This window comes from Budorcas taxicolor, chromosome X (assembly GCF_023091745.1).
Source record: "Budorcas taxicolor isolate Tak-1 chromosome X, Takin1.1, whole genome shotgun sequence".
In the NCBI taxonomy this organism is placed as follows: Eukaryota; Metazoa; Chordata; class Mammalia; order Artiodactyla; family Bovidae; genus Budorcas; species Budorcas taxicolor.
The window spans coordinates 85,950,493-85,972,037 of record NC_068935.1 but is presented as its reverse complement, the minus strand read 5'-3'; the positions used below and the strand labels follow the sequence as shown (position 1 = coordinate 85,972,037).

General features: G+C 39.8%; 1 protein-coding gene across 1 annotated transcript; it reads left to right on the top strand.

Annotated features, from left to right (window-relative positions):
* The first annotated feature begins 4,372 nt into the window (after positions 1-4,372).
* On the top strand, positions 4,373-5,391 carry LOC128069547 (casein kinase I-like). Its single transcript, XM_052662699.1, is given in 2 exon segments — positions 4,373-4,925; positions 4,928-5,391. Coding segments are annotated over 2 exon segments (1,017 nt in total).
* The last annotated feature ends 16,154 nt before the right edge of the window (positions 5,392-21,545 follow it).

Genomic DNA, 21,545 nt, shown 5'->3' with positions numbered 1-21,545 from the left:
AATTCTGGTTCTTCAGGCCTTCTTGTTGTACAGTCAAAAGACCAGCAGCTGGTTTATCTTTTCCCTTCAAGGCTTGCCTTGTGCCTCAGATGGCAAAGAATCTGTCTGCAATGCAGGAGACCCATGTCTGATCCTTGGGTCCCAAATATCCCCTGGAGAAGGAGGTGGCAACCCACCCCAGTATTCTTGCATGGTGAATCCCAAGGACAGAGGAACCTGGAGGGCTACAATCCATAGTGTCACAAAGAGTCAAACGCAACTGAGCAACTAACACACTCAGGGCTCAGGAGTTAGCATCTTTATAGATGCTATATAGATATAAAATCAACTGCGTTTGAAGAAAACTGTAGAGTTAGCCTATCCATCCCTGCCTTAAATCCTGGTGCTTGCTTTTCTTCCTTACTGATAAATGTCCTTTCTGGCATTTTTCCAGCGGAATAAGGCACTTTTGTCTGTATTCAAAACCTGTTTAGGCAGATACCCCTCTCCTCAGTGAAACCTGTTCAGGCAGATACCCCTCTCCTCAGTGATATTTTCTACATGGTATCTGGAACTCATCTGCTGCCCCCTGGTGGGTACAAGCTGCTTCTCCTCTTATCTTGACAATTTTTTGTTTAGTTTTTAAGCCTTGCTCTATCACTTTTTAAAAAAAAATTATTTATTTATTTTAATTGGAGGCTAATTACTTTACAATATTGTGGTGGGTTTTGCCATACATTGACATGAATCAGCCATGGGTGTACATGTGTCCCCCATCCCAAACCCACCTCCCACCTCCCTCCCCATCTCAAATCTCTGGGTTGTCCCAGTGCCCGGGTTTTGAGTGCCCTGTTTCATGCACTGAACTTGGACTGGTGATATATTTCACATATGGTAATACACATGTTTCAATGATATTCTTTCAAATCCTCCCACCCTCGCCTTCTCCCACAGAGTCCAAAAGTCTATTCTTTATATCTGTGTCTCTTTTGCTGTCTTTCATATAGGGTCATCGTTACCATCTTTCTAAATTTCATATATATGTGTTAATATACTGTATTGGTGTTTTTCTTTCTGACTACTTCAGTTTGTATAATAGACATTTTAAAAGCCAAACCTCTTTCTTAAAATTATCAGACCATTCTTTGCTGACCTTACATTCTCCAGCTTTAGATTCTTCACTTTCCGTTTGCTTTAGGTTGTTGTATAAAGACTTTGCTTTTGCTTTAATCATATGAGAGTTTTTTAGTATGCCTTTCTCAGAACAATCCTGCATCTACCTTAAAGCTGCATTTTCAGAATGAGATATGGTATTTCACAAAAAGTGCCAGGTTTTCACACCTGTTGGTGTAGCTGCAGTGACAGCTTCATCAATCTTCTTTTTTTTTTAAAGCAATAGTCCTTATGATGGATTCATTTGTCATGAAATGGTGGGAAACCACAGCTGCAGGCCTCAACCTATAGCAAATATCAAGGAATTCAATTTTTTATTGTAACACCACGGCTTTTCTTTGCTTCTTGGGAGCACTTCCAGCGTCACTAGTGGTTTGGTTTGGTTCATGGTGTTATTCAAGTTTACAATATTGCACTAAGCATGATGAAAAATACATGAGAGCCACAGGAACTGGCTTATTACTCCAATACACAATTTAGGAAAGACAAACTGCTCACACAGAGATGATTAATATCACATGGTGTTTCAAGTGGATACCTGCATCTCTTGAGCTCATTGCAATTACAAAAGGAGGTAGCTATGAAATGACGACATTTATGGTATGGGCCACAGTTAAATTTATGCAGTTATAATATATTACTGACTTTTTCCTTGTGCTTACATTTCTCTTGACTGTGAACAGTGCCGTGTATAGTAAGCAGGTGCTTAAGTTTTGATAAATTTTAACTTTTTATAACAGATTTGTGTATATTTTATGGTAGTAAATGGCAAAAGAGACCATTATCTACACATATTTTATGAATTCAGAACATACCTTACATTTTCTTAAGTTTTTAAATATTTCTAGGTTCATCTGCAAATTTTTCAAATAAATTATAAATCCTCAGAATTTTTCAATAGATTTTTTTTAAAGACATATAAAAGTGGACCAACACGACTCAAAACCATGTTGTTCAAGGATCAAGTGTACATTGAATTGGCTTAACAGGGCCACTTTAGCCTTCTTTTCACACTTATCCATACATAAACCCCATCAGCTGAATGTGACCTTAATTAGAAATAGGGTCTTTCCAGAAGTAATCAAGCTAAAACAAGGTCATTAGGTGGGCCCTAAACCAATATGACTGGCATTCTTATAAAAAGGGGAAGTTTAGACACAGAGACACAAAAACACACAAGAGAGACCATGCAGAGGCACACAAGGAAAAGATGACCATGTAACTGGAGTGATGCTTCTATAGGACAAGACATACCTGAGGCCACCACAGGTGAGCAGACATGGAACACTCCCCTCCCTACCACCTTCAAAAAGAGCATGGCCTGGCTGACATCTTGATTTTGGACTCCTGGGTTCTAGAACTGCAAGACAAGAAATTCCTCTTGTTAGGAGCCACCCTATTGGTGGTACTTTGTTACAACAGCCCTAGGAAACTGCAGCTTTCTGTACTGGGAAGTGGAGTGCTATAAGAAACACCTAAAAACGTGGAAGGGGCTTTGGAATTGGGCAGCAGGTAGAGGCTGTAAAGATTTGTAGGTGCTTGATAGAAAAAGTCTAGATTGCCTCAGAGAAACCAGTGGAAGAAATAGGAATGTTAACTGTGTTTTTGCTGAGGTCTCAGAAGGGCTTCCTAGGTGGTGCTAGTGATAAGAATCTGCCTGCCAATACAGGAGATGCAGGTCTGATCCCTGGTCAGGAAGATCCCCTGGAGAAGGAAATGGCAACCCACTCCAGTATTCTTACCTGAAGACTCTAACGGACAGAGGAGCCTGGTAGGCTACGGTCCATGGGGTCACAAACAGACACCACTGAAGCAAAGCAGGACACAGCGCTGACCAAAGAATCCAGCATGTCTGGTACCTACCTGTTTAAGAAATAAATTCTAGGTATTTCCTAAAAGAACTAGAAGATTTAGAAAAGCGAATTTAATCTTAATTTCTGAATAATGAGTTACTGATTGAATTTAACACATGATGAATAAGAGAAATTAATATTTATCAGATATTTGTATCCTGAAAAATATTAGGTATAACTAGGTATTTGATAAGCATACCATATCATGTTGAAAATTATTTAAAACAACTAACTTCCTAGTCCTCTTTGCTCAATCCCCCAGTGCTGACCATGTCACCTTGAATAGGACTGTGTTGTTATAGGGGTCATTCAAGGACATCACCATGGGCTTAAGCAGGGAGGAGTAGCAGCACGTGGACCCTGTACAGAGGTGCCTGTACCAGGATGTGACACTGGAGACCTACAGCCACCTGTGCGCAGTGGGTAAGTAAGCACAGCTGCCCCGTGCACCTGCCAGGGGCCTCAGAGAGGCTGCTTCCATTCTCAGCTGCTGAATGCTCTGGGGCATCTGAAGTGTGTAATGGTGTCATCTTTGATTTGCCCGAGATACTTCAGTCCTTTTACCCTTCTGTGATTATTACTCTATTCCCAGGGAAATGGGATTACTTTCCTGAAGAGCCAATAGAAGTGTCATTGAAAGGCCCTGAAACCCAGTTAACTGGACCCAATTCTATAACGTGTCCTGTTCACAGGGAACCAAGTTCCCAAACCAGAGGTCATCTTCAAGCTGGAGCAAGAAGAGGGCCCATGGACATTGGAGGAGGAAACCCCACATCACAGCTGGCTAGGTGAGTGAGTATGACCTGAGCAGATCTGTTTTTTCTAGGACAGGCTGATGCCTTTAAAGGCTGTGAAGATAACCTGTCTTAAAGGTTCTATGAGCGCCCATGATTTCTTTCCCAGAGTGTTCTGTGCCATGAAGCGGCTTCTGGGAACTGGGAGCATTTTGTGTTGGCTGGAGCTGGAGTAACAAGACGGCGGTGTCGGCAGAGTGACCAGGGTCCCTCCTGACGGGTGCCAGTGGCAGTTGTGACAGTGGTATCGCCAGCCTAATTTCACGGCTCCCCTTTACCAGCCCCCGAAGTCGCCGTGAAAGCGAGGCCAAGGCGACCGCCAGAAACAAGTCGCTCAGCCTGCTAACGGTGAGAACCCCCTCAACAATTTGTGGCCTAGTGAAAAGAAACCTGACTGTAGCCGTGGCTATGTTCCCCTTGGCTGATTCTGAGTCCTGTAACGCTGAGAAACAGCCAGCATTTTCTGTTTCCTTCTGCCCTTCGCAGCCTTGCTCCGTGGACGAGACCTAGAGGCCTCCATCCTCCCCTTAGAGGTGTCGGGACTTAGCCCCAGCGCCATCTTTGTCTCTCAGGATGGCAAGCTGCAGCGGCTCCAAGGCCGATTTCATCATCAGAGGGAGATATAAACTGGTACAGAAGATTGGGTCTGGCTCTGTCGGGGACATTTATTTGGCCATCAACATTACCAACTGCGAGGAAGTGGCAGTGAAGTTAGAATCTCAGAGGGTGATGCAATCCCAGTTACTGTATGAGAGCGAACTCTATAACATTCTTCAAGGTGGGGTTGGCATCCCCCAGATACGGTGCTATGGTCAGGGAACGGACTATAATGTGCTAATCATGGATCTTCTTGGAGCCAGCTTCGAAGATCTTTTCAATTTCTGTTCAAGAAGCCTCAGAACGAAAACTGTACTTATGTTAGCTGACCAGATGATCAGTAGAATCAAATATGTGCATACAAAAAATCTGATACACAGAGACATTAAACCAGGTAACTTCCTGATGGGTACTGGGCAATCGTGGAAGAAGTTATTCCTTATTGATTTTGGTTTGGCCAAAAAGTACTTAGATAACAGTACAAGACAGCACATACCATACAGAATAGGTAAAAATCTCACTGGCACTGTTCTTATGCTAGCATCAATACACATCTTGGTATTGAACAGAGTTGGCGAGATGACATGAAATCATTAGGGTATGTTTTGATGTATTTTAATAGAGCCAGCCTGCCATGGCAAGAAGTAAAGGCTGCAACAATGAAACAAAAATATGAAAAGATTTGCGAAAAGAAGATGGCCACACCTGTTGATGTTTTATGTAAGCGATTTCCTGTAGAATTTGCCATGTACTTAAAGTATTGTTGTGGGCTGTGCTTTGAGGAAGCCCCGGACTACATGTACTTGAGGCTGCTATTCCGCCTTCTTTTCAGGACCCTGAATCACCAACATGACTATGCATTTGATTGGACAGTGTTAAAGCAGAAAGCAGCACAGCAGGCAGCCTCTTCAAGTGGGCAGGGTCAGCAGGCCCAAACCCCCAAAGGCAAGCAAACTGACAAAACCAAAAGCAAAGTGACAGGTTTCCAAGCATGATTCAAGGAACAGAAGAAGCAGAGCAGATAATTGGATCAGCATTTGTTTCTCCCCAAATCTAGAAATTTGAGTTCATATGTACACTAGCCTGTGCTTGTTGACAACCATTTACTTGGTGTAAAGGACTTAATTTCACTATAAACTGGCTCTGGTCAGCATTGATGATGTTATGTCCTGAACTGTAGCCACTCTAATTGTGAATATTAACTGAGATAGTGAAACATGGTGTCCAGTTTTCTATTCCTTTTTTTCAAGTGGAAAAGTTCACTAAATGGTTGACACATACAAATTGGTGGAGAAATTGTGCATATGAGAATTTTTCATTAAAATCTTTTATTTTGAACTATACTGCTTTGAGATCTCATATCAGAAGAAGGGCATGCACAGTCTTCAGCCACAGTTGTGATGGTTGTAAATGCATCCTGAGGGTTTATCCATCCCTGGGGTTTGCAAGTTGTTCACTTAAAACATTCTTAAAATGGTTGGCTTCTTGTTTGCAAGCCAGCTGATATGGTGGCAATCAAAAATTCCAGTGTTTGAGCATATGAAAGATTGTGCCTGCTTACTTGTGCTAGAAATAACAGCATCTTAAGTGAAGACTTAAATAAAACTTAGTGATGACTAGATTATCCTTAGGACTCTGTATTAATTATATAATGTTCTTGGTATTAATAAAAAGCATATTTGTCACAGAAGTTTAGTTAACATCTTACAACTGAACATGTATATATGTTTAGATAAACGTAGTCACTGTAAACATCTACATGATCTGGAATTTGTTTTTATTTTGAAATGGGAGCTTTTTGATTTACAGATTCATTAAAAACTGCAAATTGCTTCTGTAAAAAAAATTCTCTAAACTTTTACAGTTGCTTAGACAAAGTTGACAGAAACCCCTTTAATATTTAAACATGATCTCCTAGTATGACCCTTGCCAATATCCACTGTCTTCTTTGCTTGGCTTTTTGGCAGGAGAGCTATCTGCCCTTCTCCCCCTATTCCTGTACTTTAGATTATTTGCCACGCTTCCTTCTCAAACACCTTGATTTCTTAGTTACTTTTTCCTTCCCTGCTATTTTGTGCTTCTTCTGTCCTGCCACACTCCCAGCATACTTTTTGTCCTTATGTACTCAGATTTCATGGATCTGCCTCCTTTCAAAACCACCAAGTCCTGCTCTTGCTCCTGCCAATCCCTTTCCATTTCCTCTCCAGCTTCTCAGCTGTCATCTAGAACCAGATTCATTTCGTTTCACAAATGACAACACTGACATCAGATCCTATACTGTTGCTCATCACCCTGTCTCATCCTCAGCTGCTAACTTTGTGGTGTTTGTGTTTCAATTTCTCTTATAATCAGCTACTTTGCATGTTAATTGTATTTGTTATCCATATGGGATTCCATTCTTTGAAGTGCTTGTTCTTATTGTTCTATCCATTTGTAACTGTAGATATTTTGTGTTTTCCTTGTTGATGAGTACCTTGTTTTCTTTTTACAAACCTTTTTCCTTTCATTCCCTCTAACTGAAAGGCCCTGTCTACTGTCCTCTGCTCTTCCCTTCCTTAAGGGGATGTTCCATCCATTCTGAACACTTTTTTCCCCCTATTTTACTGCTGCATATAGTGATACCTTTAGTCCTTACATTATAACTGTACCCTAGTACCATATTTTACCTATGTAGAGTGACATTTCTCAAAGCTGTGCTGTTCCTTCATTCTTAATATATTAATATATTATTAACTGGAATCATCACTGCCCAAATCAGATATTGTTCTCCTCTTCAATATTCTTCACTCTGCAATCCTATTTTTTTCCTCTTTAAAATATTATTTAAATGCCCTTTTTTTTTTCAAGTTCCATATATGTCACCTAAAAGCAAATTCGTATTTTATCATGTTTGGATTATTCTGTTCTTAATGGGATTAACTGATTCCATTTTTTAACAAGTTCATTTTAGGTGCTACTGACAGATTTCATCACCTAAACCATGACATTTATCTTGTACTAGCCTTATGAAATAAAATTGCAGTTATTCCCTATTATGTAGTACATGATAATTAAACTTTCCTCTTAATGACAGCAGGCCCCTTATTTCCAACTCAAATTCATATCTGTATATCTTCCACAACTCATGTTTAACTCCAGCTTTCTTATTGTTTCCTACATAGGAAATTTCTCTCTGTGTCTAGGCTCTTGATTATTTAGAGCTCTATTTAGACACAGGCTTCACCTGTACCATGAAATTGGGCCTTTATTCATTCCAATATCTAATATTCTTTTCCTTTTCTCACTCCCACCATCCCAAGAAACTCAGAACAAAATTGGGCCTTTATTCATTCCAATATCTAATATTCTTTTCCTTTTCTAACCCCCACCATCCCAAGAAACTCAGAACAAATAAAAACTTTCCCCCTTTAATTTTTAATTTAAAAAATTTTTGAGAGATAATACATTCACAAACTTTGAAGATCAAAAATTGTGAAAGAGTACACAGTAAAATATCTCACTCTCACCTCTGGCCCCCAGTTCTCTTCCCCAGGGACTACCAATGTTAATCATTTATTAATTTCCTTCCAGAAATATTTCTCTACAAATGTTTTTAGATTGGTGGTATATGATTATTTTCCATCCCATATCTATGAAAAATCTTTAAGAATAAGAACAGTAATATATTTTATTCTTAAATTTTCTAGTGGAAAAATGGAGAAACCAGTTCAAGTACTGCCATTAATAGTTTTATGGAGATGTTTCAGTGGGTTTATTTTTTTAAGTGTGTCAAAAAGAGTTCAAAGAAACAGATTGTTAGTAGGAAGGAGGGAAATGGCTTGAAAACAAAAAAGAATTCAGCCTTGTTCATTAGTCACTCTAGTGAAGCAGACAACTCGTACTCAAAATGCATCAAGGTGGGCCACATAGATAGTGTCCACTTTTAAAATTCAGAGAAAATTATGTCTCCCTAAAGTTGTGGTGAGACTGTGGACTATTTTCAGAGCACTGTGCTCTTAACTGATCTATGAATCACATATATATTTTGAACTGGCACAAACAGCACAAAGAGCCAAATTAATGGAAGAAGTGTATGTGAATAATTATTGGATTGGGAAATAAACTGGATATTTTGAAGGCATGTTCATGACTAGCAGAATGCAAACTCACAGTCATAGCTATGTTTCCAGACTTATGACTCTATTTATGTGCTCATAAGTAATTCTATGGGCTCAGAATGTTAAAGATAATTATTTTCAGCACAGGTATTAACTTTTTACGTTGAATAGTGGTAGCTATAATTAAATATTTTTGGCTCTGGTGAGTTTTGTACATATATACTAAATGAAGTACAAAGTTGGAAAAAGTTCTCAATCCATGCCTATGAATTGGGATGCTTACTATCTATAGAGTAAATGAAGTGAGGCTTGTGGATATAAAGAGTACAGCATAGGAATGAAAGAATAGTGAAGTTTAGCAGGGATAAGACCAAGTTCTAGATTTCACTATATTGGCCTAACCAAAAGAGGAACACAGACTGGATTTCATGATCCAATCAGTCTCAGTATTTTAAAATTTGGCATATGGTTAATAGCATAACTTATTCATTCTATTTAATGTTAAAAACCTATTGTATTTCATCTTCTACAAATCACCAGACTTCCCCTTCCAGGTGAGTTGGCACATTATTTAGGGTAAAGCTGAGCTGCTGGAAGGACTAAATGGGTACCAGATAGTCTATGTAAGTGGAGACATGCTGCATTGTTTTAATCTCTCCTGCATATGACCTCTGTCACCTTGGAAAAATTATTTACCTGTTCTGGGCTTTAGTTTCCTCTTTTAAAAATATGCATAATAGTATCTATCTTATATGTTTTCTGTGAGAATTAAATGAATTTATATGTATGTACATAGCTAAGTGTCACTTAGAACAGTGCCTGGCATATCTTAAAAGCTATAAGTACATAGCATATAATAAGAACCATAGGAGTGTTTTCTGTCATTATCATCATCTGGATTCCCTGTGTACAACCTGGATAAGTTGCATGTAGCTCCTCTATATTTGACAACTGTTTTACTTTTGAATTTTGCCTTCTTTTTCTCCTTTTAGGAGAGAAGCATGGGATTGAAATCTTACAGTTTATAATTATTGTAAAAGCTTCATTTCACAATGAGATTCGAGAGGAATTATTCCTTGTTTCATTTTAATTAAAATGATTAATCATTTTTAATTTACAAAAACTGGTCATATGATGACCAGGTAAACATAAAGAAAACCAAAATAGATCTCTGTGTCATGTTGCTTTGATAAATAAGAACATATTGAATAATAGAGATTGTGAACATAAGTACACTGGAAAAATAACTTACATGAGCCCACAGTTAGTTCATAAGAACAATGCCTTAAATGTGATTCATTTGGAAATGGTTTGAAGTATAGGTTAAACTTACAAGTCCTAATAGAAGTACCATGAGTAAAACCTTGAGAAGATTATTGGTTATAGTCAAATTTTACTTATACTAACTATGTTAATTCTCATCTAAATGAGAAATTCTGTGAACCTAGTCAGTGTGGGAAAGCCCTCAGCCAGAAACAAGAACACATTCCTCATTGAAAATTTCTTACTGGGAAGATAGCCTATGTATGCAGTGAATGTGGAAAGGTCCTCACTCAGAAGCCACACCTCTTTGTCCATCAGATTAGTCATTCTGTGGGAAAACCCTATGAATGCAATGAATGTGATGAAACTTTCACTCATCAGTCAATAGTGAGGTTGCATCAGAATTCATACAGGAGAGAAACACTGCATATGCACTGAATGTAGGCAGGCTTTTATCCAGAAGACCCACTTGATTGCACATTAAAGAATTCATAGTGGAGAGAAACCATATGAATGCAGTGACTATGGGACATCTTTCCCTTCCAAATCACAAATGCATGAGCATAGCAAAACTCACACAGGGAAAAAACCCATACCTACACAAGATGTGGGAAAGTGAAAGTCACACAGTCGTGTCCGACTCTGTGACCCCATGGACTATACGGTCCGTGGGATTCTCTAGGCCAGAATACTGGAGCGGGTAGCCTTTCTTCTCCAGGGGATCTTCCCAACCCAGGGATCAAACCCAGGTGTCCCACGTTGCAGGCAGATTCTTTACCAATGAGCCACAAGGGAAGGTCTTCCCTAAAGATCAGATCTCCTTATACACCAGAAGACTTGGACTGGACAAAGAGATTATGTTTATACTGAATGTGGAAAGGACTTCACTTACAAGTCAGTCTTGATTACACATTAGAGAATTCATACTGGTGAAAAACCATATGAATGCAGTGACTGTGGGAAAATCTTTACTCAGAAGTCTCACTTCATTGTACACCTGAATGTTCATACTGGAGAGAAGCCCTCTGTATGTACTGAGTGTTGAAACATCCTGAACTCCCTCATGACCAGTCTGACACCACACATTCTTCTCTAATGCTCTTTTATCATTGGTAGCTTATGAATCTCCCTGACTTACCCATTCCTCCAGTGGTATATCTCAGAAGAGGACTCTTCCACCCTGAATTTTTACCCTTTCCCACAGTTGTGTCACTTAGGAGATAATTTCGCTGTCTTGCTCCCAAGCCACAAACTGAGGGCATCACTGTGGCACTATACATACCACAGATCTCTATAGCTCAGATCCAACATTCCCCTACTCCTACACCAGGAATCTTTCTGGATCAGGGATCAAACCTGTGTTCCCTGCATTGGCAAGTGGATTCTTATCCACTGTGCCACCAGTGAAGTCCTTAATAAATCCTAGTATAAAACAGTATGCATATTGCCAAATACATAATATAACATTTTGTAGGAGAAAATATAATTGAAGTTTCTGCAGTTCACCATGTTCACTGTATTATTTACTAAAAATGAGGACTATGCAGACAGATGAATGAAGAGAGAAGATGTGAGATATATAAATATATACCAAATGGAATAGTACTCAGCCATCAAAAAAGAATGAAATAATGCCATTTGTAGCAACATGGAGGGAACTATAGATTATTATGCTAAATGAAATAGACATAGAAGGACAAATACCAAATGATGTCACTTATATGTGGGATCTAGAACATGACACAAATCAACTTACCAACAAAATAGAAACAGACCCACATAGAGACATAAGACAACAGACTTGTCTTAGGCAAGAGAGAGGGGAAGGGGGAGGGATGGATTGGAATTTAGGATTAGCAGATGCAAACTTATTTTTATATCAAATGGACAACCAACAAAGTCGTGCTGCATAGTATGGGGAACAATATTCAAATATCCTGTGATAAACCATAATGGAAAAGAATTCTTTAAAATGTATGTATCTGTTTAACTGAAACACTTTACCATACAGCAGAAATTAACACAATATTGTATTAATAAATCAACTATAATTCAATAAAAAATATTGATAAAAATTAGAACTAAACTAAGCCCTCAAGTCCTCCAGGTAATTTGAGAACTGCCAGAAACACCTTTCTTACGCAGTTGAGTACCAGATGTTATGCTAGGAACTGAGTAGGGAGAAATATATTATACACACCTCTCGCCCAGTAGCAACACTAAAATGTGAAAAACAAAAACAGGTAGGTAGGAAAGGTAAATTCTCATGGCGGGGTAAGTTTACCTGCCAGTGTTGGAGAAGCTTAAGCTGGATAACAAGTAATGTGATGAAAAGTGCAAAGGTGTAGAAGGTAAAAAAACAAAAAGAAAACCTGATGTCACATACCTCTATTTCAAAGAAGGGTATTTGTGACATTTAGGGAAGCAAAATGAATTAAAAATCTGAGGTCAAAAGCTGGACTCCATCATAGAAAAAGTAAGCATTTTTTTTCCTTGATCTAATGGCTCACCATGGAGGGATTATATATGGAGGGAAAATATATGAACTAAGTTTTATATCCTGGAAGAATTCTACTCACTATTGCAATTGTATTTTATATTTTAGGATAACATATTTTAAATGGAGATTTTAAAAAAATTAAAAGAAGAACTGACCACAGAGTCCTTGCACAGAATTTTAAGTCCAGACTGAAAATGGCATATTCTATGACCAATTTTTAACATTAAATTTTTTTTCCAGTTTTATGGAGGAATGGCTGACAAATTAAAAATTATATATACACTTAAGGTATGGGTGATGGAATTCCAGTTAAGCTGTTTCAAATCCTGAAAGATGATGCTGTGAAAGTGCTGCACTCAATATGCCAGCACATTTGGAAAACTCAGCAGTGGCCACAGGACTGGAAAAGGTCAGTTTTCATTCCAATCCCAAAGAAAGGCAATGCCAAAGAATGCTCAAACTACCACACAATTGCACTCATCTCACACGCTAGTAAAGTAATGCTCAAACTTCTCCAAGCCAGGCTTCAGCAATACGTGAACCGTGAACTTCCTGATGTTCAAGCTGGTTTTAGAAAAGGCAGAGGAACCAGAGATCAAATTGCAAACATCTGCTGGATCATCGAAAAATCAAGAGAGTTCCAGAAAAACATCTACTTCTGCTTTATTGACTATGCCAAAGCCTTTGACTGTGTGGATCACAATAAACTGTGGAAAATTCTGAGAGAGATGGGAATACCAGACCACCTGACCTGCTTCTTGAGAAACCTATATGCAGGTCAGGAAACAACAGTTAGAACTGGACATGGAACAACAGACTGGTTCCAAATAGGAAAAGGAGTACGTCAAGGCTGTATATTGTCACCCTGCTTATTTAACTTATATGCAGAGTACATCATGAGAAATGCTGGGCTGGAAGAAGCACAAGCTGGAATCAAGATTGCCAGGAGAAATGCCAATAACCTCAGATATGCAGATGACACCACCCTTATGGCAGAAAGTGAAGAGGAACTAAAAAGCCTCTTGATGAAAGTGAAAGAGGAGAGTGAAAAAGTTGGCTTAAAACTCAACATTCAGAAAACTAAGATCCTGGCATCCGGTCCCATCACTTCATGGGAAATAGATGGGGAAACAGTGGAAACAGTGGAAACAGTGTCAGACTTTATTTTCGGGGGCTCCAAAATCACTGAAGATGGTGATTGCAGCCATGAAATTAAGACGCTTACTCCTTGGAAGAAAAGTTATGACCAATCTAGATGGCATACTGAAAAGCAGAGACATTACTTTGTCCACAAAGGTCTGTCTAGTCAAGGCTGTGGTTTTTCCAGTAGTCATGTATGGATGTGAGAGTTGGACTGTGAAGAAAGCTGAGCGCCGAAGAATTGATGCTTTTGAACTGTGGTGTTGGAGAAGACTCTTGAGAGTCCCTTGGACTGCAGGGAGATCCAACTAGTCCATTCTAAAGGAGATCAGCCCTGGGATTTCTTTGGAAGGAATGATGCTAAAGCTGAAACTCCAGTACTTTGGCCACCTCATGCAAAGAGTTGACTCATTGGAAAAGACTCTGATGCTGGGAGGGATTGGGGGCAGGAGGAAAAGGGGACGACAGAGGATGAGATGGCTGGATGGCATCACCGACTTGATGGATGTGAGTCTGAGTGAACTCCGGGAGCTGGTGATGGACAGGGAGGCCTGACGTGGTGCAATTCATGGGGTCGCAAAGAGTCGGACACAACTGAGTGACAGAACTGAACTGAACTGAAGGTATACAGTGTGGTGTTTTGATATAGTCTTTTCACTTTGGCCTACCTAAGGCCCAAGTAGTGTCTATCAAAAGTCCCAGAGAAAAATTCAAATGTAGGATGGTTTGCACCTATATGAAATGAAATTGTCGATGAGTTGTGCACATGAAGAACCATATCCTCTGAGTTCTGCTTTGGCCCTATGCCCTCAGCTTCTTTTAGATGGTTCTAAACCAGCAGTTCTCAAACTTGAACATGTATCCGAACACCTAGAGGGCTTATCAGCAAACATATTGCTGAACTTCATACTCAAAAGTCAGGTGTAAGACCTGAGAATTTGCATTTCTGCCAATCTCTGAAATGCTGCTGCTGCTGCTAGTCCAAGGAACATACTGTGAGAACCACTGTCCTAGAGGATGACTGTAGCAAACCATATCATAATACACTTATGACAAGATTACTAAAGACAGCACTCTGTCTTTTTCATCAGGCTGACCCCTTGTCCAGTTTACACCTGTTGTTCAGTATAACCATATTACTATTATTAATGGCTGCATTACACAGCTTGCAAGGTCTTAGTTCCCTGCCCAGGGACTGAACCCAGATCCTCAGCAGTGAGACCACAGAGTCCTAACCACTGGACCACCAGGAAGGAAGTCCCCCAGCATAATTATTAATGATGCCTCTTTCCCATTCTAAAATGTCCTGATTAGATGATAAAGTATAAAGTTAACTCATCTACACTCCACAAGGAGACCAAACTTGTTTTTGAAATTCGATTATCAGGAAACATTTATCCTGGAAGAATCGACATATTTTTGACCTGTGACCAATGTAAATCTTGCAAATGACTGCATATCTTTTCCAGCTACATCTGATAGGAAGGTAAGAAAGAAACTTTTAGCTCAATTTTAATTACTCTGCAGGACTATCAGGCACAAATGCCTACAGTCAAAATAGATCCTGGTGCTGACTTTGTTCATTCTCTCTATATCTTCTCTGACCTAAATTTATAGAGCATATTTTGACATTTTGCTACAGGGATTCTTAAATGCTCCTGGAAGACACTGGGAAAGCAATGGGTGCAAAAAAAACAAATACATGAATTAATGATAACTCATTAAAAATTTGGTTACTTCCTGCTTTTATTGGGAAGGGGCTTAGGTCTGTGAAGTCAAGAATGTTGTAGAGATCAGATCCACCAGTCTGGAAAGACCCACACTTCAGCTGCGGGTCCCACCCTGGGGGAGACCCAAGGAGCATCGCACTTCTGTGGCCACAGCTATACATCTGTAACTGATATGACTTCGTGTCACTTAGAAAAAGCAGGTTTCTCACTGGGACCAAGTGAAGTGTACAACTATTTCCTCCTTAAGTTGTTTAATATCTGTCCTTACATCCTGATGCAAGATTTCAATTTCTAGAAAACAGTCATGTATATGCACAAAGATTTAAATGCAGATATTTCACTACAGTGGTGTTGTCAAAACCGAAACTCTCTCATACATGTTTGCTAACATTATTCAGTTCAGTCGCTCAGTCATGTCCAACTCTTTGCAACCCCATGGACTGCAGCATGCCAGGCTTCCCTGTCCATCACCAACTCCCGGAGCTTACTCAAACTCATGTTCACTGAGTCAGCAGTGCCATCCAACCACCTCATCCTCTGTGATCCCCTTCTCCTCCTGCCTTCAATCTTTCCCACCATCAGGGTCTTTTCCAATGCATCAGTTCTTCGCATCAGGTGGCCAAAGTATTGGAGTTTCAGCTTCAGCATCAGTCCTTCCAATGAATATTCAGGACTGATTTCCTTTAGGATTGACTGGTTGGATCTTCTTGTAGTCCAAGGGACTCCCAAAAATCTTCTCCAACACCACAGTTCAAAAGCATCATTTTTTCAGCATTCAGCATTCTTTATGGTCCAACTCTCACATCCATACATGACTACTGGAAAAACCATAGCTTTGACTAGACGGACCTTTGTTGGCAAAGTAGTGCCTCTGCTTTTTTAATATTCTGTCTAAGTTGGTCGTATCTTTTCTTCCAAGGAGCAAGTGAATTTGAATTTCGTGGCTGCAGTCACCATCCGTAGTGATTTTGGAGCCCCCCAAAATAAAGTCTCTCACTGTTTCCATTATTCCCCCATTTATTTGCCATGAAGTGATGGGATAGCCATGGTCTTAGTTTTCTGAATGTTGAGTTTTAAGCCAACTTTTTCACTCTCCTCTTTCACTTTCATCAAGAGGCTCTTTAGTTCTTCACTTTCTGCCATAAGGGTGGTGTCATCTGTATATCTGAGGTTATTGATATTTCTCCTGGAAATCTTGATTCCAGCTTGTGCTTCATCCAGCCTGGCATTTCACATGATGTACTCTGCATATATGTTAAATAAGCAGGGTGACATCTACAGCCTTGATGTACTCCTTTTCCTATTTGGAACCAGTCTGTTGTTCCATGTTCAGTTCTAACTGTTGCTTCTCGACCTGCATACAGATTTCTCAGAAAGCAGATCAGGTGGTCTGCTATTCCCATCTCTTTGAGAATTTTCCACAGTTTGTTGTGATCCACACAGTCAAAGGCTTTGGCATAATCAATAAAGCAGAAGTAGATGTTTTTCTGGAACTCTCTTGCTTTTTCAATGATCATATTATTTACAATAATTATGATATATCCTAAGACTCAATATTACAAAACTGTTAAAATTGTGTACAAAATATTTTCTGGCATGAAAAAATATTTAAGTTAGAGTACAAGGCAAAAAGAGAAGGTAACCAAACAATTCTAGTTTTCATTTAAACTAAGTGTGCATGTATTAATATATTGAAAACTCATGAACATAAACACTAAAGCACATACCCAGAAAAAAATGTCTGAAAGCAAAAACATCAACATGTTAATAGAATTGATAGTTAGGAGATAATAGAGTTATAATCAATCAATAGAACTGATTATAGGAGATAATAGAGTTAGAGGGCATTTCAATTTTATTCTTTCTACTTACAGTCAATAACTTCCTGTTACAAATATAAAACTATTTAATATGTTTATATATAAATATATATTTATACATATTTAATTATAAAAATATGTATTTATATATATAAATATAAAATACAGATAACTACTCCCTATCTGTATAATAAACAAAAATAAAACAATGCACTTTTCTAATGCATACTGTCATACTGAGCTGCTGTGACAACCAGACGGTCTCCAGAGTTGACAGCAGATTCAGGACAGTCAGAAAGAGGGAAATGTGGGGCAACATCTGGCTCCCTCATCTTCCTCTGTTTACAGAATTTGCAGGGAACTTTTAGTGGGAACGCTGGTCTTGGCTGGCTCCAGTCTACCGCTGTCACTCACAACCCCAGGAGCCTGGGCAAGTCATGTACCTTCTCAGGCCACTTTATTCATCTTTTAGAGGAAGAAGAAGAACTAGAAGGGCCCTAGAGACTGTGCTCACTCTAGAGACTGTACTAACCTGCCATCCTCTAAGTTCCAAAAAAAGGGACTTTTCTGCCTAGATCAGGATAGACGGGAAATCAGCAAATCCCCAAGGATCAGGAAAAATGAAACTGGTGGCAATCAGCTGAATGCATGCACAGAGCCAGTAGGGAGTGCTGGACATCAGGGGGCAATGTCTCCCCAGCTGGGGCTGGTGGTCACCCCTACCTGGACATTGCTGCCTGCAAATACCCTGGACCTCCCCCCGTCACACAGTCTGTGGTGCTCACCCTTCCATCCCAGCTATATGACAATGATTATCATTTGGACCATTTGACAGCAGAAGCTATCGAAGCACAGTGAGGCTAAGTCAGGTACTCCAAGGTTACACTGCTAGCCAGTAGAAGAACAAGGAAATACTTAAGCCAAGTCAGTTGACTCCAAAGTCAGTCTGTGATTCTGAACCCCATACTGGGTCAGCTCCCAGTAAACAAGATTCCTATTTTCCATCATCTTCAAAATGCTCAGGCTGAAGGAAGACAAAATTTTGTGGGCATAAACTGAGCTTCTCCATATTTCAGTGCACATCCACAACAACCTGCCTTGCCTTCCCTCTTCTGACAGAGGTGAAAATTCAAACTAACCCTCCCCACTCCTTTCTTAGACACTGGAAACTAGGTGTGCACCAAGTCCCCCAGTGACTGACCAACTCAACAAAAGTTGGTCTCTGCTTCCCACAGGTCCCTGGGACTATGTCCAGGGTTGCAAACTATTCACTGACCAGCAGAAGCCACCCATGGCTAGACTACAGGGACTACCAGAGGACATTTCAAAGTCCCCTAGTCATTAGCATGGCCAGGCTTCTCATATTATTAATCCACAGTGATGACTATGACAACACTGAATAATAACCAACACAAGTACAGCAGTGCCACATCCCATGCAGGTTTCCAATTATCCGTCTTCCCAGACTGCCAATTGATGACCCACAGGGTTTCTAAAACTGACTCCTGGAGCAGCCAAACACTGAACTTGCCTGATGGATGCTACGGTTTTCATTTCAGAAACCAACCTAGTATCTTTCACAAAATTACTGACCCCACAGTCCCTATCTGCCTGTCTCCACATTCCTATAAACTTAGTTGTCTAAAACAACATGCACTGATTATCTCAGTGTTTATGTGGGTCAAAATCCTAGGCACAGCATAGCTTGATCCTCTGTTTCAGGGTCTCTCATGTGGCTGCAATCAAGGTCTCAGCTAGTCTTGGGGCCTCATCCGAAGGCTCACCTGGGGAAGGATATTCTTCCAAGCTCATTTATGTGGTTGTTTGCAGGATCCAGTTCATTTGGGCTGTTGGACTGACAGCCTCAGTTTCATACTATTTGCAAAAGCAATCCTGAGTTCCTTGCTATACAGGCCTCCCCAACATGGCAGGTTGGTTCACTAAGTCCACACGGAAGAGAGCCTGTTAGCAAGACAGAACCTACAATCTCTTGTCAGCTAATCACGAAGGTGGCATCTCCTCAATGTCAAAGGTATGTTACTGCTTAGAAGTGAGTTATACAAATGGAAGGAATTACACAAAGCCTTGAATACCAGGAGTCCGGGATCATTGGGAGCCATCTTAGAAGCCACTTCTCATAGGCCATCAACAAAGAAGGACTCTTGGATACATATATATATGTATGGCTGAGTCCATTTGTTTTCCACCTGAAACTATCACAACTTGTTAATCTGCTGCTAAGTCACTTCAGTCGTGTTTGACTCTGTGCGACCCCATAGGTGGCAGCCCACCAGGCTCCCCCGTCCCTGGGATTCTCCAGGCAAGAACACTGGAGTGGGTTGCCATTTCCTTCTCCAATGCGTGAAAATGAAAAGTGAAAGTGAAGTCACTCAGTGGTGTCCGACTGTTAGCGACCCCATGGACTGCAGCCTACCAGGCTCCTCCACCCATGGGATTTTCCAGGCAAGAGTACTGGAGTGGGTTGCCATTGCCTTCTCCGATTGTTAATCTGCTACATTCCAATACAAAATAAAAAGTGTAATTAAAAACAAGGACTCTAATGCAGAGATCCTATACCTCCTCCCAAGACAACATTCCTTAGAGCAAAGGAACAACAGGTTCAGACATTAAATAATTTGAAGACTATTCCATCAATTTATTCTATTTGATTTTAACACTAAAGGAAGTCTTCTAAATAATTGAATACTGAATTAGAAGATAAATCTCAAGATAAGAGAGTGAAAAAATGGTTAGCAATAACTGTTGTGGTAAAACACACACCCTCAAGTTCACATTCATATAGCTAGAGTCAAATTATGATAAATAAAATGACTGGGAACTTTGAGTACAAATACTAAGTAAGTTTTTTAAAGCAGAATTGACTTAACCATACTAAAGCTGAAACTCCAGTACTTTGGCCACCTCATGCAAAGAGTTGACTCATGGGAAAAGACTCTGATGCTGGGAGGGATTGGGGGTAGGAGGAAAAGGGGTTGAAGAGGATGAGATGGCTGGATGGCATCACAGAATTGATGGACTTGAGTTTGAGTGAACACTGGGAGTTGGTGATGGACAGGGAGGCCTGGCGTGCTGCGATTCATGGGGTTGCAAAGAGTCAGACACAACTGAGTGACTGAACTGAACTGAACTGAACTGAAGAAAAATACAGTCTTCCAAATAGGAGTTTAAATGTTTCTAGAAAAATCCCAAAATTAATACTGTTCATCTTCCTGATGCAAATATGGAAGACAGAGTATCCTTCTCTACAAAGTAAGGTTAATTATATTCTGATCAAATAATAGAGAAAACATAAATAACACCTATTAGAAATAACAAAATACATAATTGCACAATTAGTAAACATAAAAAGTATTAGTGAGGTAAGGGGGAGGGACAAAAATGAACAGAAACATCATTAAGTTATTAGGAAGAAGAAAAGAAAAAATGTTGCATTTAGGAAACAGTAAAATTGATAATAAGGAGAATAGAATACAAAAGATAAGATTATCATATTTATACAAATTTAAATGGACTGAATCTCAAGACACAGTGTGAGATGAGAGCAAAAAAACATATACTTATATATAGTTGAAAGAAGCATATCTTAAACAAAGAGAAAAATACAAAATAAGGTTTAGGCGAGGATACACAAGGTTGTGCATCCTCAGTTGCTCAGTCGTGTCTGACTCTTTGAGGGTCCATGGATGGTAGCCCACCTGGCTCCTCTGTCCATGGAATTTTTCAGGCAAGAATACTGGAGTGGAGTGCCATTTCCTACTCCAGGGGATCTTCCCTACCCAGGGATCGAACCCATCTCTCTTGCATTGCAGGTGGATTCTTTACCACTGAGTCACCTGGGAAACCCACACATAAGGTTAGTGGCTGCAAAATAAAAGAAGCAGTGATGTACTTGGGAAAAGTAAATTCAAAGTCAAAAGGACTCAACAAGGAAAACAAACAAACAAACAAACACATAGTGGCATTGTGCAAAATAGTTTAAGATACGTATTTTAGGATTTCCCACCTCTACCAGGCAAAAAGAGAACTACAAGGACAAATTTGTCTGTTTATAATAGCCAGGACATGGAAACAACCTAGATGTCCATCAGCAGATGAATGGATAAGAAAGCTGTGGTACATATACACAATGGAGTATTCCTCAGCCGTTAAAAAGAATACATTTGAATCAGTTCTGATGAGATGGATGAAACTGGAGCCGATTATACAGAGTGAAGTAAGCCAGAAAGATAAACACCAATACAGTATACTAACACATATATATGGAATTTAGAGAGATGGCAATGATGACCCTGTATGCAAGACAGCAAAAAAGACACAGATGTGTATAGCGGACTTTTGGACTCAGAGGGAGAGGGAGAGGGTGGGATGATTTGGGAGAATGGCATTGAAACATGTATACTATCATGTAAGAATCGAATCACCAGTCTATGTCCAATGCAGGATACAGCATGCTTGGGGCTGGTGCACGGGGATGACCCAGAGAGATGTTGTGGGGAGGGAGGTGGGAGGGGGGTTCATGTTTGGGATTGCATGTACACCTGTGGTGGATTCATGTCAATGTATGGCAAAACCAATACA